This window comes from Diadema antillarum, unplaced genomic scaffold, assembly GCF_040938485.1.
Source record: "Diadema antillarum isolate AM-2024a unplaced genomic scaffold, OU_Dant_1.0 scf00000205, whole genome shotgun sequence".
NCBI lineage: Eukaryota > Metazoa > Echinodermata > Echinoidea > Diadematoida > Diadematidae > Diadema > Diadema antillarum.
Genome location: NW_027271094.1, coordinates 1,412,536 through 1,437,760, shown reverse-complemented (window position 1 = coordinate 1,437,760; position 25,225 = coordinate 1,412,536). Strand labels below are relative to the sequence as shown.

Genomic DNA, 25,225 nt, shown 5'->3' with positions numbered 1-25,225 from the left:
TTTAGTGCCGTCAGCGCTGGATGAGAAAACTACTACAGCTTCCGATGCCATTATGTTAAGATCAATATACGGAAAATAATGAAGAATATTGACAACATATTATGTTCTCTTTTCTCAATTGATAAAAGAGCATTTGACTTCCCTCTTTGAAACGCACAACCTGGATACTCCCATAGATTCCGGTTTTCTCGTCCATGACTTTTGTTCCCAATGTTCACTCATATCAATGATTTTAAGTCACAAGGAGAAATTCAGGAACTTCACACCATTAAAGTGTATAATTAGGCCTATGTCTCATTCAGGAGCCCTTTCGAAATCATAACAGTAATTGTGTAAGCTGTATATTAGTTAGACGTCCATAAGCTATATAAACGAGTATGAAAATATAGTTTCATGCCAACATGTCACGACATTTATAATGTTTGACATTTTGATAAACACTTCGAAACAACCCCTGAATTAGCACGACTATAATTACGGCGTCATGCAAGAACATTATGTTTAATCTTTTTTTTTTTTTTTTTCTTTTCTTTTTTTTTTTTTGGGGGGGGGGGGTTATCCCTTAAGATGCAACAAGAAAAAAAACACCATAATTCATACGATTAGGTGGCCCTGCTAATTAGTCGTAGCAGTATACTTGTAACGTCATTCCAGGGTCCGGACCAAAACACCAAAGTTTACGCCAATTACTCTTTACTCTTTGAAAAACTCAATGCATCGTACTAGATTATGTAATATGGCTGCTTTGAAAGTTTTACATTTCTCCAACCTTTCTATTTTGAAGATGAAATCATAAGAAACTATTTCTTCCGGGAAAATGTGAAATCAGTGAATTTCATTGAGACTGTAGTGTAAAACACACTTGAGCACGAGGGTGCAATCAGATTTTCACACACAAGACAAAGGTTTATACTCCCTTGGTCGTAGAGATGCCTCACTTTATTCCAGGGCAATGTTTCTTGAAAAAAAAGTCTTTCTAACAAAATTGGTTTAAGTAACAAATGGAAATCTTGTGAATGAGTCACGTTTTTATTTATTCATTTTTAGCTACTGAACCTGGGTCATTTCTCTTATTTTCACGGAGGCCAATGTGTGTAAAGATACGGCCGGAGCATAACGAGCCAACAACTTTCTTGCAAAGGATAAACGCGGTCAAACCGTTATCATATCTACAACTGGTATACAGATTTGTGCTTCTCTCTTTTTCTTTTTCTTTTTTTGTTCCCAATCTTTACCCCCATCCTGAAATGATGATAGAGAATATGATATATAGATAATCCGCAGGCAGTTGTCACGTCCATTTGGTACCGCTGCATGCAATATGATATCTGCATGCTCTTTAAGGCGGGAAATTGAATTACCATGTTGCCTAGATAGCGTCGTCTTAGTCTTCGCATTGCACATCTAAAGCTAGCTATTTAATGATTTTTACTATAATGCTCTGATTTTGTGATATGGCATAGGCCTAGTAAGTCAAATCCTGATTTGAGCTGCGTTTATTACACTAAATCCGACGCTGGTCGCGGAACGGGGTTTTTACTATGGCGTGCCAAAAGGGACCATGTCTGTTTCTGTTGCAATATCAATTCCCCGCCTATAATGGTTACAAAATTAATTTTCTACTGCCGATTTTGTTGCTCTTGATTTTGACATAAGAATAACATTTTGGGTGAGTTTTTACCGACTTACTTATTCTTGTTTTTTTTTAAACAGAACCAGGAACGGTTCCTTTTGGCGTACCAGAGCAAAAACCCGGCCCGTTGCCCGTCCCGTGCTCCATGTGAACGCGCGATTACACTAAAGGGGTGTTGCAAGAAAGTCGAGTTGCAATCAATTGCAAAAATCTATTGCAAACTTTGCAATAGATAGATCTATTGCAAATTTGCAATCAATTGCATAATTTGCAATACATTTTGTGGAGTTGCAATTGATTGCAATCAGTTTCTTGCAATACCCCCTTAGACCCCTTCGCAAACAGCAATGCTTTGTTTGCATTGCTAGGCGGCGCTACCTGTAACATAGACCTACTCGTGCATCTTCGTTATCGAATTGTTAACGAATCATTCGCAATTTCTTATATTATGTATTTTATGCTCAAATATCCACATCATACTTTATCATGTTCACCTTTTACATTTCCATACTATATATTTATTCAGTCTGCGTGCTTTGGGTGTTGCCTTGCCGGGCAAGCCTCTGGCGAGCAAGCTTCCTAGTCGGCGAGAAAGTCATGTGCTATGAAGGCATACACTGGATCTGGATGGTACGCCGTAAACATGTTTAAAAAAAGACCAATTCATTTAGTAAGGGTCCTGTTGCATAAAACGAGATCAAACATCAGTCAAATCCCACAAACATAAATCGCTGAATACTCAATTTTGATTGACTAATACCTGATATAAGTTTGATTTTCTGACTTATGTTCAATTGTGTGTTTTATGTTCGATTATGTGTTTTTTGTCATACAAGAAGGCCCATAGTTCTCCAAAGGCCATGGACCAGAGTGAGTCGTTGTTTCAAACCTTGACAAACCCAATCCCGTCTGAGACACCCAATTTTAACTTGCAGGTCAGAGTTGATACTTTTCGCATGAACAACGTAGCGACTCAATCGATGGGTACATCATTAATACTTTGGTAAATCGGTTTCGGGTCTCTCAATGAGATATACAACATTACCATACGTTTGCAAAATCATTCTTGTTTTTCTTTGCAAGTCACGGTTCGCCAAGCAGTACACAGCAGCTTAAAGAGCAGTCGGATGGTAAAGAAGGCGATGAAAAGACCCAACATGAAACATCCAGCCAGGAAACACTTGATGTCTATCAGGTTTCTCTGGATGAAATCCATGTGCATCAAGGGCACCTGATATTGTTTGCCTCCATGGGATATCACGTGATCAATCCAGAACGCCGCCCTCTCGGCAGGGGTCATTGGACGATCTCGATACATGGCAGAAAGTCTCTCTACCGAGCGCGCGTACGTCGAATTCGTCGTCACGTCCTTCAGCGCTTCGAAGATGCGAGTCTCGCTCAACAATCCCTTGTCTATGGTGATACCGATGCCTTGGCTCGCTACTTTGGCACCAGTATCATATTGGTCAGCGTGGATGGGTATGACGACAATCGGGACAGAATGGTACAAAGCCTCGTAGAATCCGTTGTTGCCTCCCTGATACAAGAACGCGCGTGTCTTCTCGTGTCCCAACAGATCGTTCTGAGGTAACCATGGCAACGTCATTACATTCGGTGGAAGAATTATTCCGGATGGAATTGAGCGGAGTTGGAAGATGACTTTTTGAGGAAGACGCGCGAATGCATCTATGAAAGCTTTGACAATATTCAGAGGCATGGAGGTGAAGTAGGTTCCCATGGTGCATATGATAACGCCGTGTTCTCCGGAACTCTGCATAAAATCTTCCAACTCGTCGGTCAATGCAACTGCTGGCTTAGTTGTCAACCCACCAACGGGAATTGCGTTGGGCGGCAATGAACAAGGGAATTCCACAGAGAAATCGGAGTTAACTAGGAAAAGATCACTTTGGTCAACAAGGTAGGCTATACTTTCACCTGGTGAAATGTTGTACTTCTCGTTCAGCCTATCGTATGGCTGGCGAAAATAGTCCCCAATTAATCTTATGAAGATATAGTTGAGTGTATTTACTAAGCGATCCATGAAGCCCATAGTGTTTGACAAACCACTGAACATGTCAGGCACGAAAGCCGGTGATGACACCGCGCCGGCACCTTCTGCGACTGTGCACGGAGAGGAGATGGCAGACACGGTGGCGTAGGGTATTCCAAGTTTTCTGGCCATCAGTACGGGGCAAACCCAGGTGATGTCGTACACGACGAAACTATAGTTCGCCATCGCTAGTCGGTCCATCATGTCCTTGTCACCGAGAATATCGTCACAGTCTTTCCCTCGAGCATCGCGCATCAACTCGGCAATAGTAAACATCTGAACAGATGCTGGTTCGAAGGCGCGTTCGTTGTAGGCGTTAAGTTGCTTGTGCACCTCTTCCACGGGAATGGAGTGATGAAATATCTCGAAATCAAACAGGTTGGCGTACTTGGCGTCAGTAGCCCGATGTGCGTAGGCATTGCTAATGAAGAAGGTAATGTTATGCCCTTTTTCTACCAAGCGCTCAGCCATCGCAGCAGCGCACAAAAAATGACTGCCTTCTCCAAGAAAGGCGTTCATTAATATTCGTGCGGCGTTGCCAAAGCCACTGAGCGATATGACCAACAGTAGACTTGCTAATTGCCCGAAAAATACCGCCATATCTATAGTTTATAGAAGAATATTTCTGTAGTCTACTGCGGTGACAAATGTTGAACTTGTAACTCGGTTCAAATGTCATTGAACGTATTCAGCACAAGTAAACATGAAGACTCTCAAAACCGTTGGCTTTCTGTGCACACTGATCGAATCCCTGGCATCTAATGACTGATTGTGATCCACTCACGAGAATCGAATTAAAGGTCACGAAGAATAACAAAATCAGGTACAGCTTCCCCGTAACAACGCTACGTCTTATTCTGTGAGCTCAACCATAACCACTTGTATTAGATTCAAATTCATGCTGGCGCGCTGAGGCAAAACGATGCATGAGTGGATTAGGGGAGAATGGGATGAACAGTGGATAAGACAGACCACTCCCTCTAACTGCTTATGGTAGGCCTATTGTGTGTTCATCTATACAATGGTAGGCGATGGTTAATACATTGAGCAAGAAGGTTCACAAAATTTTCATCAAAACACGTTGAAATCTTTAAAAAAAAAGCTCGACCGAACAATTGGATAGAAATTATAGACAGATAGATAGATAGATAGATAGATAGATGGATGGATAGATAGATGGATACTGATTTATTTTGACAAAACAAGAAAGCAGCCTAGAGACTGGATTGTGTGCCGTCAATGTAAATGTACATTAAGCAAGTCATAATAAAAGTTTCACATGTTTCTAGAAAACATTTATTGTTAACTGCTGTTTCATGAAAAAGTTTGTAATTTCAAGGTTTTAGAATATATTTGTTGATTGATGTAATGAAGCTTTCATTGTGTTGTTTAATAAACTTCAGCCGTTACATCAAAGGAAATCAAAGTCAATGACGAATATTGAGTGAAAGTCTATTCGATAACTTTGCCCAATTTCGACCCGTGATACACATGTTTTGAAAAAAAAAACAACCAAACATAGTTTTGTCATATATGTCAATATTGTATGTTTGAGAATTTGAAATTTGCTCACTGTCATTTGTCTTCCACACAACGAGGTGAAAGTTGTGATTTTTTGGTCAAGATCCATTTCCAAACCAGGAAAGTTTGCCGAAGCAAATTAAGTCTTTTCTGCATTTTTTTCCAAGACTGACGCGGAAGAATGTTCCCTTGGATATTACTTTGTACTAAGAATATCTGATCATTGAGTGCAGGCGAAACTGGAGTGTCCTATATTAATCTCTAGGAAGGGCGCGAAATGCTGCAGAAAATGCCGATTATAGCATAGGGCCTAACTATGGACAGCGCGATAGCATCACGCCAGAACTTTCCGACAACCATCTAGATATGAGGAAATCATGCAAAGCCTCCACATTTTGAGAGGTTTGTCCTTATGCCACCGATAACCGTCATGCCCACTGTTCCCCCTAATATTATATAACTATGAGCTGAAGGGGTCCGCTTATTCGTTCCAGTGGAAACTGTGGACAAGGAATCTACGATCTTGGACTTGCCTTCGCCCTTTGGTCCTGCGGAATGTTGACAGTCACCGGTTCATCATCAGGGAAAGAGATCACTGCTCCACCCCTCGATCCCCCCCCCCCCCCCTTGTATTCTACTGACATATTGTTGGAAACAACTTTGACGTTGACTCTCTCTTTTTTTTCCCCCATTTACGTCAGTAGATCCGCATTACATTATTGGTCCACGCTTACATTTCAGGTGACTATACCGTTTGCCTATATCAGCGAAGCTGTACACACTATGGGAACTTCCAAGATTGTTTGGATGGAAGAAGAGGAAGTGTTACAAAACCGTGGGATGACCTGACGATGTCTTCATGACAATGCAGACAAGTTGCCGAATGTGTTTAGGAAATTTATTTCCGCATCTAAAAGTTTGCTTTCGTTCAAATATTTGAATACGAAATTTTTACTTTCGGATCTCCCGAAGGTGCGGAAACTCCCAGAATTGCTTAGAAATGACAAAGACAGTAGAGTAGACTGAATCTTTCAAAGCCGGTGGAGAGGTTGACGATTAAACTAGGTGTTGCGAAATTTGGGTTTCTGCCTCACGTCCGCGCGGTAGTGGACGCCAAATTTGATGCAATGTACATAATATCTGCATTTGATTGGCTCTGCGCTCTCCCGAAAATGCGCATTGACAGGCCGCCCGCACCGTGAGATCAGGATGGCGTCACCTTGTCCCGAGGTTTACATAAGGTAGGCCTACATTATGAATGTGGCATTCGGGGCCAATTTCGTGAGAAGTTGGTTCCGAACTAATTGGTCAAAATCCAAACAACAGCCGAAGTCAGTATAAGATCCCACGATGACACCCGAACCACTCACGATGGCTACACAAAGAATAATATAAATCTTTTGCCCAAAGGACACACGAAGAAAGACAATGACTACACGAAGATTTTGCTACCGCTCACAAAGTCGCTGCTGAAGGCAAAAGGAAACTCCATCGGCGATGTTTATGAATGATTCGATGTTTATAATATGATAGGAATTCTAAAATGCTCTCTCAAAAATGATAAAGCCAGCGACTATATTGATGATGATGATGATGATAATGATAATAATGATAATGATGATGATGATAATGATAATAATAATAATAATAATAACAGGGGCCTCACCAGCTGTTTTCAAGGGGGATGCGTTTTGACACTAATGTAACGAGATTTTTTTTTTTTTTGACAGACATTTGGAATTTAGGAAGCTCTCAATCCCCAGACTTTTAGTGTTTTTAAGGGAAACCAAGCGGGAAAGGGCACGGGGGGGGGGGGGCTGTTAGTTGGCGAGGGAGCGAAGCGACCGAGCCCGAGCGAGCGGAGCGAGCAAGTTGAGGGGAAGGGTGTGGGAGGGGGTTGTCTCCCTCCCATGGTGAGAACTTTTTGCATTTTGATGTTGTAAATGGTGCAATTTTGATGCATGTTTTTGCTAGTTTTATCGACTTGAAACAGTCCCACTTGTTTAAGGTAGCAGTATATTTTGATGTAGATTATTATTGAACAATTTGCCTATAAAAATAGTGTCATCCAAATAAACTTCTTGTTTTAATATTTACACTGAATATCATGAACGCACCTGGTGTTATTTTGACACTGTACTGGTGTTAATTAAAAAATGACACCACATGGTGTTGATTTGATATTTGTTGGTGTTAATATCAATGGTTTAACACCCGTCCAGCTTCAATAAGAGACCACACCAGCTGGTGTTACTTTGGTGTAAATTTATTTTCACATTTTTTTCAAAAATCTAGTATTTTAATGTAAAATTCTTGATCGTCTTATTTAAATTAAAAATCAACAAGAAGTGCAGTTACTAAGAAACTCTTCAAAAAACAGTTTAAAATTTGGAAATGACACCCGTAGGTGTTAATTTAACACCATAAATGAGCACCGAAAATTTAACACCAGCTCGGTGTTCACTATTTAACACCGGACTTTTTGCAGTGTAGCGTTGCCGTGCAGTACCCAGTTATACACCTGGGTCGAGAGGGACATGGTGGGTCGTAGAGACGTAAGCTTACTTTACTTACTTTACTTACTTTACTTTTTCCTTCCGCTTGTACCCGAGGCGTCGCAGGGAGGCATAAGCGTCTGTTTGCTGCAAGGCGGTAAGCCTGGAGAAGGGATATATCATGGGCATTTAGGGTATCTGCCACAGAATCACTCCAGCACTGGGCGGAAATCGAACTTGGGTCCTCTCAATGGGAGTTGGTACTCTTATCCACTATGCCACAGCGCCCATGCACCACATACTGAGTACATAGGATTATAGTTATGAGGAAATTGGCTTTAAAGGGAGATGGGGGAGTGAAAGGAGACATGGGTAAGCAGGGTAAAATGAATAAAAAAATCCATTGACCCCTCAAACGGTTATGATGTTTCACCGGTCTTGATATGTATATTTCATATTCTTGTAGCATAACATAATGTATGTATATATGTATGTATGTATGTGTATGTATGTATTGTATATATTCTGTATTTATACTTTTGCACTATTTTGTTATAGGTTGTAATATCTCAGCATTTTTTTTTCAATTCAAACTGTATTTCAATTATTTTATGCAATCCATGGTTCTCCCTTGCAAAGCAGATTTTATAATAATAGGCCTTCGGAGGAGACTGTCCTGTACAAAGAAAACAGAGTAAATACATAAATCAAAAAGATAGAATACATTCAATACACTTAGATCTGACTCGAGGAATGCCTTCCAGTGTTCTACTATACCCTAGGAGCGGGGATCCAAGATAATCCTTGGATAAAGGAAACAAAAGACCAAATATACACGTGGATCGAGGGAAAACTGCAATATTAGTACAAAACATCCGTGAAGGTTTGAGGAAAATTGGGCAATCGATTAAAAAGGTATTGATTTTAAAGTTTCGGTACCTTCATCGCTGCAAGAGACTACTACACTTCGGGATTTGTGGAAAATAATATAAATATAATAATAATTATAAAGAAACTTGAATTAAACATATTTCCACCTTTAAGCATAATGAAAGAGCACATGTCTTACCTCTTTGAAAAAGCAGGGGGAATAACATTACCATTACCCTCAACTATGTCAGAAATGAGCCAAAGGAATGTGCCGCTTTTTTACATAACATATATATTCTTACAATGAGATTTTGTATAAAAACTCCTTATATTTTCTTTATATTACTGTCTAAGGTGACGTCATGAACTGCAGGACCGAAACTTTAAGTTTTGAATCGATTGTCCTTATTTCCTCAAACTTAGTCACTGATGTGTTTCTACTACTTGAGTATTATTGCTGCTTTTACGCACCCCACCTTGATATTTTGCTTTCGTTTTTGCAAAGTGGGTCTTTTTACCTTACATGTTTTCTTCTATACCAAAACGGTGTATTTTCCTCCATGTTTATAATAAAAAAAAACCATGGCTCATCATGGTAACACGTCCCCTATGGAAAAAAAAGCAAACGATCCTGAATTTTGAAAACATTGACAAGATTTCAAATGCAAAGAAAATTCATCAGGCATCAAACTGTTGACATCTTTCAGTTGATCACATTAACTTGCAGTGATCAACCAGAGATATCTTATGGTTACCCAATACACTGTATTCGTTATCTCTAAAAGCAACAACAACAACAACAACAAAAAAAAAGAGCTCTGATAAAAATACTTCATTTTCCATTAAAAGTTTCCGAGTTCGCTCAATTTTTTCTGTCACTTTTTTTCCAATGCGTATTTTAACCTTGACGGGAAATGACATTGACAATCATGAAGGTTAAAGCGGAATAAATTGATGGTCGTCCTCTCAACTGGGATACTCCCACAGCTTCCGGTATTCTTGCCCATAACTCCATTTCCCAATTTCCACTCATATCAAAGGTTTCGAAGCACAAAGAGAATTTCAGGAACTTCATTCACACTACTGAAATATATTATGCTTCCCTGAGAAAGCACTTTTGAAATCACATCAGTAATTGTGCGAGCTGTGTATCAGTAAAACGTTAACACGCTATAAAAACGACTAGGAGAAGATAGTTTCATGCCGATATGTCACCACTTTTATCTTTTCATGTTTGACATGTGATTAATACATCGCAACAACCCCTAAATTAAGTGACTACCATGTTGTAGGCCTACACTTGTACTGTACACATCATTCCACGGTCCAGACCAAAGCACCAAATTTTGCTCCATTTACTCTTCGAAACAATAGATTATAATAATGTGTGCAATATTATACTGTTTTGACAAGTTTACATCAGTCCGACCATGCTGTTTTCAAGTTGGAATCATAAAGAACAAACTGTGAAAAAAAAGTGAAATTAGTCAGTGTATCTGTATTCCATTAAGACTGTAAAACACTACTTGTGACGTAAAATCAGTGCAACGTGAGCATGGTTGGCGCAATTAGATTTTCACACATAAAACATACTTGTATACTCTCTAAGCAGTGCTAAGTTGTAACGAGGCCTTACTTTATCTATCTTGTGTTGAAGGCTTTTACAAGTGAAAAAAAAAACCGCTTGCCACGTTTACTTTTAACAGCACAATGAAAATATTATGTGTCCTTTACATGTGTATTACGATGCTTTGAGATTGCAGGGCAGCCGCCTATTCCTGAGCATTGGGTTATGAACAGAACATTAAATCTTTGGTTGGTCAGTTCAATTCAGATCATCCTGAATGTGTCAGATTAGTCCTGACAAATTCCAGAGCAATGTTTCCAAAATAGTCCTTTTTTTATAGAAAAATTGGTTTAAGTAACGGACGGAAAGCTTGTACATGCGTCACATTTGTTTACAAAGTTGAGTCTTTTTTATGTTTTAGCTATTGAACCTGGGAAATATAGCGATGGGTTATTTTCTCCCATTTTAACAGAAGGCAGTGTGTGCAAAGATAATCTTACGGCCGGAGCATAACGATCTAACGACTTTCTTGCAAAGGATAAACGCAGTCAAACCATTATCTCATCTACAACTTATACAGATATTAGCTTCTCTCTTTTTTTGTACTGTCCCCAATCTTAACCACCATGATAAAACAATACAGATAATCCGCAGTCAATTTCTGTCTCCATTTAGTACCGTGCATGCAATATGATAATTTGCAACAAATAATTCATTATTTGTTGCATTTTTCATGATCGAATCATTCACAAATCATTCATTGTGATCGAATGAAATACTCTATAGCCACGTCATACTTCAGTATGCCTACCGTTTACATGTCAATAGAAGTAGTAGAAATAATTATGATATGATAATGATAATAATGATAATAATGATAATAATGATTATTATTCTTATAATAATACGGTCTTATTTATACAGGGTAGCCTCTTCTGTGCTTCCACTGCTCTACCAGAGGGATCTGCCATTATCGTTACCCTCAAGTGGCCAGATAGGGCCTACCCATTTATTTACCTGAATCGAGAGGGATATGATGGGTAAAAACATCTTGTCCAAGGACGTAAGCGCTGGGTGGGAATCGGACTCGGGTCCTCCGATTGGGAGGCGGGAGTCGTATCCACTATGCCACAAATTTCTATTCAGGTTGCTTGTTTTGGATGTTGCCTTGCCGGGCAAGCCTCGGGCGGGCAAGGTTCCTAGTCGGCAAGAAAATTGTGTGCTATGGAGGCATATACACTGAATTTGGATGGTCCGCCGTAAACATGTTTTTAAAAAAGGCAAATTCATTTAGCAAGGGCCCTGTTGCATAAAATTGAGATCAAACGTCGCAGTCAAAAAATCAAACATAAGTCACTGAATACTCAATTCTGATTGAGTGATACTTGATCTATATTTGATTTTCTGACTTATGCTTGGTTGCATCTTTTTATGCAACAAGGCCCGTATATGATTCCTTGAAGGTCATGAACCAGATGAGTTGCTGTTTGAAACCTTGACAAACCCTAAAACAATCTCGTCCTGAGACACCCTATAACTTGCAGGTCAGAGTTGACGTTTTCCCATAAACAACATAAACACTTACTTCATCATTAGGCAAATATTCATTACTATGGTAAACCGGTTTTCTGGTCACTCACGCACGCATGAGACATTTACACAACGTTATAGGGGAAAATCCAGTCAAAAAATAAGTTAGTCTGATAGAAAAAGAGTAAAATCTTACAATTTGAACGGTGAAAATTTGACTGAAATCGGATGAAAAAGAAATAAGTAATGAAATTTTGAAGTTTTGCTAATTTCTGCAAAACTGTTCTTGTACAATGGATATGAATATGCAAATGAGTGACCTGACCATGTCATAACCTCACAATTTTCCATTGATCGTGTACAAAAAATGATGAAAATTCAATGTTTCTGTCATTGAAGTTTGAAACATGATGTTATTCCTAGTTGAATAACTTCAGAATAGTGATCAGTTATTAGATATATCAGGATTTCAGCCTCAGGCATAATTGCGTTTGAATTAAAAACTGGAAATTTCAAACCTTTATGTACAAAATATATGGCAAGTTGAGAGGGGATGACATTCTCACTTTGTCATTTGCACATATTCATATTGACCGTTCAAGAACTGTTTCCTGAAAAATTAGTGAATCTTCAAAATGTCATCACTTCCTTATTTTTTACCCGATTTCGATCAAACTTTTACCGTTGAACTCGTAAAAATTCACTCTTTCTTATCAGACTAACTTATATTTGGATTTGGTTTCCCCTTTAACATACGTTTGCAAAATCATTCTTGTTTTTCTTTGCAGTTCATTACTCGCCAAGCAATACACAGCAACTTGAAGAAAAGTCGAAAGGCGAAGAAGGTGATGAAAAGACCCAACATGAGGCATCCGACCAGAAAGCACAATACATCTATCAGATTGCTCTTGATGAAATCCATGTGCACCACGGGCACTTGATATTGCTTGCCTCCATGGGATATCACGTGATCAATCCAGAACGCCGCCCTCTCGGCAGGGGTCATTGGACGATCTCGATACATGGCAGAAAGTCTCTCTACCGAGCGCGCGTACGTCGAATTCGTCGTCACGTCCTTCAGGGCTTCGAAGATGCGAGTCTCACTCAACAATCCCTTGTCTATGGTGATGCCGATGCCTTGGCTCGCTACTTTGGCACCAACGTCAGGTTGGTCCGCGTGGATGGGTATGGCGACAATTGGGACAGCGTGGTACAAAGCCTCGTAGAATCCGTTGTTACCACCTGAATACAAGAACGCACGTGTCTTCTCATGACCCAAAAGATCGTTTTGAGGTAACCATGGCAAAGTCATTACATTCGGCGGAAGAGTTATTCCGGATGGAATTGAGCGGAGTTGGAAGATGACTTTTTGAGGAAGACGCGCGAACGCATCTATGAAAGCTTTGACAATATTCAGAGGCATGGAGGTGAAGTAGGTTCCCATGGTGCATACGATGACTCCATGTTCTCCGGAACTCTGCATAAAGTCTTCCAACTCGTCAGACAGTGCAACTGCTGGTTTAGTTGTCAACCCGCCAACGGAAATTACGTTGGGCGGCAATGAACAAGGGAATTCCACAGAAAAATCGGAGTTAACTAAGAAGAGATCACTTTGGTCAACAAGGTACCCTATACTTTCACCCGGGGAAATGTTGTACTTTTCGTTCAACCTATTGTATGGCTGGCGAAAATACTCCCCAATTAATCTTATGAAAATATAGTTGAGTGTATTTGCTACGCGATCCATGAAGTCCATAGTGTTTGGCAAAGCACTGAACATTCCAGGCACGAAAGCCGGTGATGGCACCGCGCCGGCACCTTCTGCGACTGTGCACGGAGTGGCGATGGCAGACACGGTGGCGTAGGGTATTCCAAGTTTTCTGGCCATCAGTACGGGGCAAACCCAGGTGATGTCGTACACGACGAAACTATAGTTTGCCATCGCTAGTCGGTCCATCAAAGCCTTGTCACCGAGAATGTCGTCACAGTCTGCCGCTCGAGCGTCGCGCATCAACTCGGCAAAAGTAAGCATCTGAACAGATGCTGGTTCGAAGGCGCGTTCGTTGTAGGCGTTAAGTTGCTTGTGCACCTCTTCCACGGGAATGGAGTGATGAAATATCTCGAAATCAAACAGGTTGGCAAACTTAGCGTCAGTAGCCCGATGTGCGTAGGCATTGCTAATGAAGAAGGTAATGTTATGCCCTTTTTCTACCAAGCGCTCAGCCATCGCAGCAGCGCAGACAAAATGACTGCCTTCTCCAAGAAAGGCGTTCATTAATATTCGTGCGGCACTGCCAAAGCCTCCGAGTGATACGACCAACAGTAGGCTTGCTATTAGCCCGGAAAATCCCGCCATCGTTTTTAGAAGAATATCGCTGAAATCAGCTGCGGTGATAATCAATGTTGAGCACGTAACGTTTCTCAAATATCACTGCACATTCAGCACAAGTAAAACGAGTCTGCCAGTCCTTTCGCTTTCGGTGCTCGCTGCTTGTCCTCGATGACAGATTCATTGTGATCCACTCACAAGAATTGAATACAAAAAACGAATAAAAACTCGGGTAACCCTTTCCTTATGTCTACTTCTTATTCATGTTTGCCCAACCATAGGCCTAATCACTTTTGCTTTATTCGCATACCTCGCATAATTAAAGGAATTGTGTGAGGCATGGAGGCATTAGGAATAGGGGAAAGTGGGGTACAGCATAGCGGGTAAGACGGATCGACCAGCCCCTCTAACTTCTTAAGATACTTGCGTGCACGGCTAAACAGTGGTATTTGGTGGTTGCACATAATCATTTAGCAAGGAGGTTCACAAAATTTACATGAAAGGACGTTGATACCTCAGAAAAATGTTCGACGCAACATCATGTTCCAAACATCACCTGGGGGTGTTTCATCAACGTTTGTCGGCGCTGACATCTTGAATCACCATAGAAACAGTCAGTGACCAGAGCATCTCAGCCAATCAAAGCCAAGGATTTTGCTGAAATTGGCCGACAGTTGTCGGCGCTGACAAGCGTTGATGAAACACCCCCCTGATGTAAGCAAAGCGCCTACACGGCATGAGGATCATACATATACATCATTTAGACAAATTTTGGCATACGATTAGTGTGGATTAAATGGGCACTAATGATCACATTGAACGGTAAAGGAATTAACTTCTTTTTTTTTGGGGGGGGGGATTACATTGAGTCGTGTCGTATGTGGTAATGTCCCTATAGGGTGAGATATGGCCTTCCATTGAGTGTCCTTAACAGACCAAAGGCCGTCTTTCGTACCCTATGTATGCAGTATATACTGATCTTGTTCACAACTTGCATTGCCAAATCTGCAAAGTTGATAGATTGTGACTTTTTTAGAAATTATTTCTTGACCTCTGAGGAAGTCATGCCTCTAGACTAACGATTGAAATCGACAAGAAATTTATGGGAATGATACGCTTAATTCCTGTCAAGCAAGGAGACTCGAATCGTCAAACAATTGCGTTCTTAAAGATACGCTAAGGTTAGATGATAAACGGTTACTGTATTCTTGAAACTATAGGTCTAAGCTCAGCAAATAATGCCGTCGTTGTCAAAAGTGGGGACCAACTTCCGAATTTCATGAGCTAGTAAGTAAAAAAAAAAAAAAAAAAAAAAAAAAAAAAAAAAAATCGTTCCCATTCCACTTCCGGGTTCCTTTACTTTACTTGACAAACGCCTTCGGAGGTTTCATTCTATTTTTTGTTTTTGTTTCTAGTGCCACTTCCGGGGTAAAAAAAAAAGAAGTGGGGCCAAAATGGTGACACCCTATGCATTCCTGGGCTCACACCTGTAAATAAAATGGACTGTCCCAGACCCCTTCACAAATTCGTACCAAAGATACCAAAATAAATGAAGAAAAAAATTAATTAAAAATCAATGATGTAGTTTGGCAAAAAACTGAATAGCTGTAGATATTGAGTATGAATTCCTCTACAAACTGCATTTTGGTTGGAAGATGAAAGCTTTTCTGATGGAATTTGAGGGGACTATATTTCATTGGGTACGTGTACGGAAAATAGGTGATTTTTTGAGTGACAAGAACTCGTAGTCTGGCTTTGCGGACCCCTGGACAGAATTAGAGCAGAACAGCCCACCCTGGCAATCTGATGGATGAAAGGTAATATCTCACTTATTCAGGTTAGTGAAGATGAAACACCTGATTTCTCCCAGCTATTTTACAGAATTTTTTGAAATTTGAATTTTAACACACGTCTCTATGGGGAATTATTTACCCGTGTGAGCCCTATAGAGAATGCACGCAATACATGCAAGTCTATGGGAAGTATTCATCCCATACAAGCTCTGCTGGTTTATGTTGATCTTGTATTGTGTCAGATCTCTCTTCCTCCCTCCCCCTTCTCCTCCCTACTCCCCCCCTCCCTCCACCTCTCTCCTCTACTCCCCCCCCCCAACTCTATCTTGCTACAATTTCTTTTCTTAATATTATGTTCTTGTGGTACTAGATCTTAGTAAATAGCAGTCATCAGTATCACACAACTTTGAATGACCTCTTGTATTGCGTATCTTGTATTGTGTCAGATCTCTCTTCCTCCCTCCCCCTTCTGCTCCCTACCCCCCCCTCCCTCTACCTCTCTCCTCTACTCCCCCCCCCCACTCTTTCTTGCTACAATTTCTTTTCTTAATATTATTATGTTCTTGTGGTACTAGATCTTAGTAAATAGCAGGCATCAGTATCACACAACTTTGAATGACTGTGTTAATCTTGTATTGTGTACCGGTATCTTGTATTGTGTCAGATCTCTTCCTCCCTCCCCTTCCCCTCCCTACCCCCTCTCTCTACCTCTCTCCTCTACTCCCCCCCCCCCTCCTCAACTCTGCCTTGCTACTATTTCTTTTCTTAATATTATGTTCTTGTCACTAGATCTTAGTACATAGCAGTCAGTCATCAGCATCACACAACTTTGAATGACTGTGTTATTTTAATGTATTTCTTTGTTTTGGCTACCACTGAAACAGCTCAAAATACATAAAGTTAGACTGTTTGACAAAACAAAGTCTTATCAAGTACTTTGTAGGCTATAAGGTGATGATGACACACCCACAATCAAGGATAACTGCCTGGATCTTTGTATTCATCTTATGAAGAACTGATCAAAACTGCAAGATTTATTTTAAAAAAAAAAAAACCCTAAAGGGCATGATTTTCTAAAAGTGTCCCTTTGAGAAGCTTTATAATCGTTGAAAGTGTAATTTCTCATATGATGTAGGGGCAAATATCATAAAAAACACATTTATGATGTTTAAAAGTCAAATAAGAAATATGACCTCCACTATAGGGCTCACACCTGTAAATAAAATGGACTGTCCCAGACCCCTTCACAAATTCGTACCAAAGATACCAAAATAAATGAAGAAAAAAATTAATTAAAAATCAATGATGTAGTTTGGCAAAAAACTGAATAGCTGTAGATATTGAGTATGAATTCCTCTACAAACTGCATTTTGGTTGGAAGATGAAAGCTTTTCTGATGGAATTTGAGGGGACTATATTTCATTGGGTACGTGTACGGAAAATAGGTGATTTTTTGAGTGACAAGAACTCGTAGTCTGGCTTTGCGGACCCCTGGACAGAATTAGAGCAGAACAACCCACCCTGGCAATCTGATGGATGAAAGGTAATATCTCACTTATTCAGGTTAGTGAAGATGAAACACCTGATTTCTCCCAGCTATTTTACAGAATTTTTTGAAATTTGAATTTTAACACACGTCTCTATGGGGAATTATTTACCCGTGTGAGCCCTCCTATGTGCGGAGACAAAATAGTGGGGGGGGGGGGGGGGCGACCCACCCCCGCCCCCGGTTTCGCCGGCCCTGATTTCCTCTGGGCACTGCTACCAGCCTTGGATGAATGAGGCATTGGGGCTTTCTTCCCACGGAAATGCTTCTTCAGTGTTACTGGTTGCTGTGTCTCAGTAGTGATTTTAGACATGCTAGATGTACTACAGTATCAGGTCCCTTACTTATTGTTTTGTTTTTATGTTTTTTGTTTTGTTTTTTGTTTTGTTTTGTTTGTTTGTTGTTGTTTTTTTTTTGTCTAGCCTGCGTAGCGGAAGCTATTATAGACATAGGCATCATTTTCCGTCAGGTGAAATAATTATAAATGCGTCACGTGCACGTGCATGGTCTCTTTCGTCACAAAATCGGTCATGTCGTCATGAATGACTATGCGACACTTGGCGCCCCATACTTAATTACGAGCTTATCCTCGAAGTTATGTATATGTTGAGTCAGTCTGTCAGTAGGACATTAAAACGACTTTTTTGTTTTATTTCGTTATGCCATGGGGGTACCCCCCCCCCCCCCCGAAAAAAAAACTTTTTGTGTGATCTTTCATAATCTTAGCCTTTTTGCTAAGGCAACACTCCTATAGAATCAACAGTCTTGCCATGTTTTCCAAAAATCAACCGATTCAAATTTTATGCACCTTGTCATGATATATTACCATATTTTGGATGGTCCTATCCGTACCCTGCCTCACCTACAACAACAACAACAGCAACAACAACAACAAAGGATTTTGCCATGTTTAACAAGAGATTTGGAATAGATTCACACCTCAGCTAGGTCTAAAAATTCCATCTACAAGATGTGTCAGTCTTCACCAAAAAAAAAAAAATGCCCTTTTAGCAGCCTTTTGTGAAATACGCAGTATGTGATTTGCATACTGTATGTTGTTGAACCAAAGATCCTAAAGTGTAGGATCTTTGGAGGAACCCCTTAAACCGTACCATTCCGTGTGTGTTATTGAAGGTGTATTACAGCATAAAATATGCCTTTGCCTTTTCGGTTTTTACTGTTCTTTTTACGGAATCTCATGCGTGTCTATGAGAAGAAGAGAAGCGGTTCCTCGCCCCTCGATCTTCTCGGATCCAAAAAGGCAAGCAGACGAGATTTGATGCATTGTAATGTTCGTTATTCCGAAGGTACATTAATCCGAAAATGAAATTTGGCTCTTTATTCCGAAACACAAACATTACCTATATTTGGATGTGAATTCTTTGATCCGAAAAGTAAAGTTCGTGATTCCGAAGGTTCTATTCGTATTAAGTCCGATAATGAAACAAGGGCCATTAGTCTGAAGACTCGTATATTCGAAAAAGAATTAGAGAGAAGGTGTGTACACTTTGCAATGACGCACTTTATTTCCGGATTAGTGAACCTTCGGATTAACGAACCTTATTTCATTTTAAATGTAACGAAACTTCTTAATCTTATTTCATTTTCATTTTTTTTTTTTTTTTGCCAACGGAATCTTCGGTAATACGAACCTTCTGAGCAACGAACCTTATTTCATTTTCGAGTCAACGAACCTTCGGAACAACAATTTCTTAATCTATTCCATTTTGGGATAAACGAATCTTCTGTATCAACGAACCTTCGGAATAACGAACTGAAACCGTTCTCACAACTCACTTTCTCGGACTGGTGTCGGACCCAAGAAGTCGACAAAGATGACATATCACAACTCGCCTTCTTGCTTTTTCGGACCCCAAGAAGTTTGAAAAGACGCGTTCTCGTATGACACCTCTTTAGACCCGAAAATGGTTAAAGGGACACAGTCCTCACGAAATTTAAAAAAATATGTTGTTGTTGGTACCTCCAATGAACTACTTTCACCAAAAACAAACTTTAAAATCACCAAATAAGCTCGTACATTTTGGTTGAAAAAGTGTGACTCTGCATGGTGAATATGCTAATGAGCAAGTCTTGGCGGAGAGTCATACGTCGTCGATGCACAACTCTTCCCAGCCGTGTTCTGCTCGTTATCCGTACGCTCCCTAGTTTACCCGGATGCATGAAGACGTCGGTGGCTACTCCGACTCGTATTTGACATTGTTTCTACGTTGTGTGTGTGTGTGTGTGTGTGTGTGTATGTATTGTGTATTATATTCGCACGTGTGGACGGTACAACTAGATGATAGATCTACGGTAGATACGCGTACGCACCCCGTACGCGGTTTGCCCTTCGCACTTTTCCAGTCTCAAGCGCAGCTGCAGCCCTACCTGTCGCCGCTCATGCATGTTCTATAGTACGTACAGAGTGTACATATTTGTAGGTAGAAACGATTCTACACAGGCCTGCTAGTACACTACAGGGGCGACCGCATTCAGCGTCGTCTGGTCAGGCTATCTTACATCAGTAGTTTTGCTCGAATCGTGCAGAAAATTTCCCAGGAAAATCTTTTTTTCCGTCCCAGACCAACAAAAGTATCGTGAAAGGTGAGCTGTATGGCTGGGAAATATCGGTACAACGATGCCGAACATAAGAAACTTAGGGCCTACAAAATCTCGAAATCGTGTTGTGACCTACCTGTGCGTGGACAATTTGTGAAGCGATGTTTTTACGTGGACCGGCAGGCTGTGGCCCTCGGTTATAAACCGAGAAAACTCCTGAAACCAGATGCAATCCTGACCATTTGCTCACATGAGTTATAAAACAGAAACACCTCGAGCATCGACTTCGAAGAGAACCGAGGGAAAAAAGCGTAGAGAGGTAAGGAAAGTGGCTAGCTATGTTTAATTTACCGTGGGCCTGCAGCCGGGGTTGGACTGCAGTACAGTGCCACTGAGCTAGCTGCTGCCAGTGCCGACTGGACATGCACGGCAAAGTGGAGCGAAATCATATCCCTACGACCCCCTGTGTTTACCCTTCCCGGCTCACGTCATATTTTTTTTTTTCGAGGAAAGGCCGATTATCTGACTACTTACAGAAATATTGAGATACAAACAATATTTTCTTTGAAGAATTCGACTCTCTCATGCACAGGTTATCTCCGGTTTGAATGCCAAAATCGACTGGACGGAGTCGAGTGTACTGTGTATGTGTCAGGTATGGTAAGGATTTGCGCGCGAGAGTGGTTTCTACGCTAAGAAGTATGCAACACGGACGGAAGCTAGAAAACGACCGTGCCTATTTGATGTCAAGTTCATGGTATATTTGGTTTAGAAGTACACATAAATTTATGTTTACAATATTAATTTTTCGTAAATTATATATATCTAAGCTTGAAAATTTTTGTTTCAAATTATAAAACCACAAACTTTCACATTATATGATAAAATTGCAACTAATCATTTGAACACTTAAATTGGTTTTTAGAGGCACGGCTGTCAACTTGGTGAGTAGGGCATGCACTACGTAGCATCTTTTTGCCGGCTCTTTCACGATCGCTTGCAGGAATTATTTTTCAAAAATCGCGTACGGAGACAATTTTTGATGTCCAAGCGTATAAATTGGTGAAAGTTTATATTTTTTACTCTTCTTAATTATCAGTACAGTGAAAATCTCAGGACTGCTTCCCTTTAAGGTTAGAAACTATTCCTTGACATTTCGGTGGCACTTTAAAGTTGACGACTCAGCCGCATTGTCTAATTGCAGCCCGACCAACTACACCGCGTACTTAAAGACAGACTCACGAAAGATAAAGATCTAACACTCCTAACGATTTCCTCTCTGCAACTTCTGAGTTCAGTAACTTAGGCCCTAGTCTATTTAAGATGATAGTGGGTCACTTTTTTCGCGTATAGAGTTCTTCTCTTCGAATTAGCATTGGCAACCATGAAGGTCGATATGGAAATCCTGTTTTAACTTCCATTCAATCGGAAGAACACGAAAGAGGTTCTCCCATTGATTCCTGCTTCCCAGCCCCTGACTGTGATATTCATTTATTATATAAAACAATTATTCAAGGTGAGAAATTCATTCAAACATTCAAGCGTATAATTATGTACCTCATTGAAGAAATAAATGGGTGATTTTAAGTTCGGTGCTAATGCTATAGTGGTCGGTGCAGTGATCGTGCTAGTGCTATCTCCCAAACAAGTGCTCCAACACCGGAAGCGATGCCGACCTAAATCATCTTTCCCAACACTAGGGTGCCTGCATGACACCGCTGCGAATTCAGCGGGAATTTTACGACGAAAAAAAAAAAAACAGTAATGGCGCATATTATTTTACAGTCAAACATTTAAAAAAAAATTGTAGTCGTGACTGCTTAGTTTTCGACACATGATGAGCAAGACAGATTAAAATGCCACAAATTTAATCCCTTCTTCAAACACAACTACAATGTACACACTGTACTTTATTTTGCTTCAGGGCTCGGATTAATAGCCATGTCTATACTAGAGTGTTCGTGCACTTTAATTGGGCGACCATAAAGCATACGAAATGACAAAGAACTACAAAGTAGGTCCTATAGTAGCATACCCTCAGTCTGAAAGCGGAACGTTCAACTCTTCAGCGCAACACCTTCACGACTCAACCTCTGAAGCATACATGACCTTGTGTCAGTGACATCACGGAGTGTGTATACCTTGTATTTTTCCATCTAAAAATCATGCAAAACAAGCCTGCATGATAACAATTTTAACACTTATAATTCACACGGCTATAAGCGGCCTATATCACACGTACCATGCAGCTGTATGTAGCTCCATTGATGTACCTATACATGACACATCTATCTTCCGATATTATAGGTCCAGACCATAGAGATGTATACTAATAATATACTAGAGCGCGGACTGCGTGTGGCGCGTGACACGTGATACATACACAAGCGCTCAAACACGTACAATTGTATTGGCTTTCAGTAAGAAGATGAGGGGGTCGGAGATGACAGAAGGAATTAAACAACTCAAAATTTTAAGTTGCTAGCAATCTCTTATTATGAGTGGTAAAGAAAATGAAAATGAAACAAAATTTACTTTATTCTACACGAGGTAATACTTTCAAGCCGACCAACACGATCATGGTCCATGCAATACAAAGGGTTCTCTAGTGGTCTCTTATAGATAGCCGGGTGCCCCTTGTGATACAGTATACTGCGTCATTTTTTATTTTTTTTTTGGCAATAATATTTTTTTCTGTATGAGGGGACTGCATTCTATAGTCCTATCTGTGTATACGAGTGTTTCATTGAATTTCTTTTTTTTTTGGGGGGGGATGGAAATGAAATAAATCATTTTTAAAAGTACGTGTAGGCATATTGGTTCCATGACATATGAAGTTCAAGCTCGAAATGCTAATGTTGAAGCTTACATAAACCCTACCCAAGTCATAACACATAACCCTAATCCTAATCCTCACCCTGCCTTGAACCAAAAGCCCAATCAGACTCATGATGCCAATTCTATTTTCAGAAAGAATATCAACGCCGTCACACTCGCTCGGAGCATATTATGTCCTGTCACCAGGCATATATTACGTATTCTAAGCTTTTCTCACACTATCACCATAGTAAAATTAACTGCTGGTATAGCAAAGGGTGGAGGAATGATTTTTTTTTTTTTTTTTTTTTTTTTGGGGGGGGGGCTCAAGGGCCAAATAGGGCACTTATAAAAGAGCACTTTTTAAACTTAAAAAGGGGAGTTTTTTATTTTGGAAATGGGGCAAATGCCCCCCCCCCCCCCCCCCCGTTCCGCCGACCTTGATATAGTTATGTACTGTATTAGCTATCTATAGTAGCAATTGATCGAGAATGGCTGAGGGAGGGCGGAGTGCCCCCTGACGAATTTTGCAAGACCTTTTTTTTTCTTTTTCTTTTTTTTTTGTCTTGAATCAATCAGTTTAACACACACTATAAATGTAATTTTAGTTACATGTGAAAGGAAACTCCGCTCCCCTTCTTTTCTCCTGTTTCTACATCCAAAAGCAGCACATGAACCAGGCATTTTGCAACATAGATCTATGCTACTTTAAGTAGAATGTGCGAATTTAAGAACATTTTCGATTTCCAAACTCCGATTGAGACCTTGGCATAGATGCTAGCCTACTGCCGTTGCATCCCGTCGTCGATTTCCCTGCATGCTCCGCTAGCGCTATACGTTATCGGTACGGTCGCTAGTCGAAATTTGCCCGGACCAAAATGGCGAACGCCTCCTTCTATCGGTCACAGGGATTTTACGGAGTCCGCCCTCTAGTGTTCTTAGTATATATCTCTATGGTCCAGACCCACAAACCCAAACTACGACTCGCTGCATTTTCAAGGAGAATTAACTCCGAATGATTTTCACACGTTTACGTTTGAACAACAATAAATGAGTTATATTGGGCATACAGAGTTTAAGAATTTATAGTGATTTGGATAAAGAATAAGAATGTGTTCAAAATTCATAACAAATCACAACTTGAACAAGGAAGCTGACATAGCAGTTTCACCATAAGGATGCGTTAGTAGGGGCCCAAGGAAGCAGAACAAACCGACAAAAGAGGAAAGCGTGCATAAATTCTACACGGGTGAGCCCCCAGTCACACATTCTTATAATGGTGAAGCTGCTACTGTATGTCATCATCCTAAATTGTTTTGAATTTCTCAGAGTATTGGTTTGTGTGTGTGTGTGTGTGTGTGTTTGTTTGTTCATTTCCATCTGAAAAGATGGCTGGATAGCCCATATTCAGCTATGCTAAGCTGGTCTTCCATGGGGTCCAGTTGGATGTGTTTCTCTTCTCAAGGACCACAATAAATTTCACATTAATCTATACATGGAGCTGTCGATTTGTGCGCTACATGATTTGTGATTATGAAAAATCGCCTGGATTTCCTTAACTCTGTGAAGCTGATAGATAATAAACACATGCATGCAGTTGTAAAATGATGATGTGAAGGGTTTTTCTTTACGCTACCCATGGTGTCCAAGTTGGAGATGTGAAAATATTTCTGTGGAGGAAATGTGAAATCAGGATACTCTTCCAGAGAATACAGATAGATACCAGCAGTGACGCACAATCTAGGGGCAGCGGAACGTTTTGATTTGTTTATTTGTTTGTGTTGTTGTTTTTGGAGGGTTTCCTTCCCCCTAAAAACAAACAAACATACATACATGTACTTTAAAGGGACGGTAGAGTCCTGGTAGAGATGAGAATTGGACTTTTCATTGCGAGATATCAAGAAACCGTTTGTGAAATAGTACAGAGCGTACCTTTCTAAGAGAAGTTCAAAGTTTGTTTGATGAAAATCGGTTTTGGAATGGCTGAGACATCCAAAGATAAAGTAAAACAAAGCGATCGTAATAAAAGCTGGGTCCCACATCAAATAAACGTTGAATTCCTTTTGGAAGTACATGCTCTTTCATATTTCAAAGGAGGTTTCTCATAATCTTACCCTAAAATGTTAGAAACCCGAGGTTATAGGTCTCAACCAAAACTATACGATCCCTTTAAGGGCAAGAGGACCCCCCCCCCCCCCCCCCATCCCTTGGCGCTTTACGAAAAGAACCTTGGGGGACCCTCGCTTGGGTTTCGTGGTGATTTTATTGGAATTTTCTTCTTATTTTTCTTCGTCCTCCTTTTTTATCTTTTTTTTTGAAGAGTCAAAATGTGGTGGTGTATTATGGTGGTGGTGGTGGTGGTGGTGGGGGGGGGGGGGGGGGGGGATATGCCCTTCCTCTTTGTGGCGCCCATCGATGGTACCAACCCGGACTACTAGCTCTATAGTCGCAACGATATCCCTTGCGTTGTATGTAGTATCCTCGCCCACTCACTTGTCAATATGATATTGATTTA

At 40.4% G+C, this 25,225-nt stretch overlaps 2 protein-coding genes across 2 annotated transcripts; both read right to left on the bottom strand.

The window, feature by feature from the left end:
• Window positions 1–2,673: 2,673 nt before the first annotated feature.
• LOC139724036 (UDP-glucuronosyltransferase 2B33-like) lies at window positions 2,674–4,283 on the bottom strand. Its single transcript, XM_071635234.1, has one exon. It carries the CDS (start codon window positions 4,281–4,283, stop codon window positions 2,694–2,696), a length of 1,590 nt encoding a protein of 529 aa, XP_071491335.1. The 3' UTR covers window positions 2,674–2,693.
• An 8,149-nt stretch (window positions 4,284–12,432) lies between these two features.
• On the bottom strand, window positions 12,433–14,022 carry LOC139724035 (UDP-glucuronosyltransferase 2B33-like). The gene has a single exon (XM_071635233.1). It carries the CDS (start codon window positions 14,020–14,022, stop codon window positions 12,433–12,435), a length of 1,590 nt encoding a protein of 529 aa, XP_071491334.1.
• Between the last annotated feature and the right edge of the window lie 11,203 nt (window positions 14,023–25,225).

Bases quoted from the DNA above. Each gene is read 5' to 3' on its own strand.
- LOC139724036 (XM_071635234.1), bottom strand. From the start codon at position 4,283: ATGGCGGTATTTTTCGGGCAATTAGCAAGTCTACTGTTGGTCATATCG.
- LOC139724035 (XM_071635233.1), bottom strand. From the start codon at position 14,022: ATGGCGGGATTTTCCGGGCTAATAGCAAGCCTACTGTTGGTCGTATCA.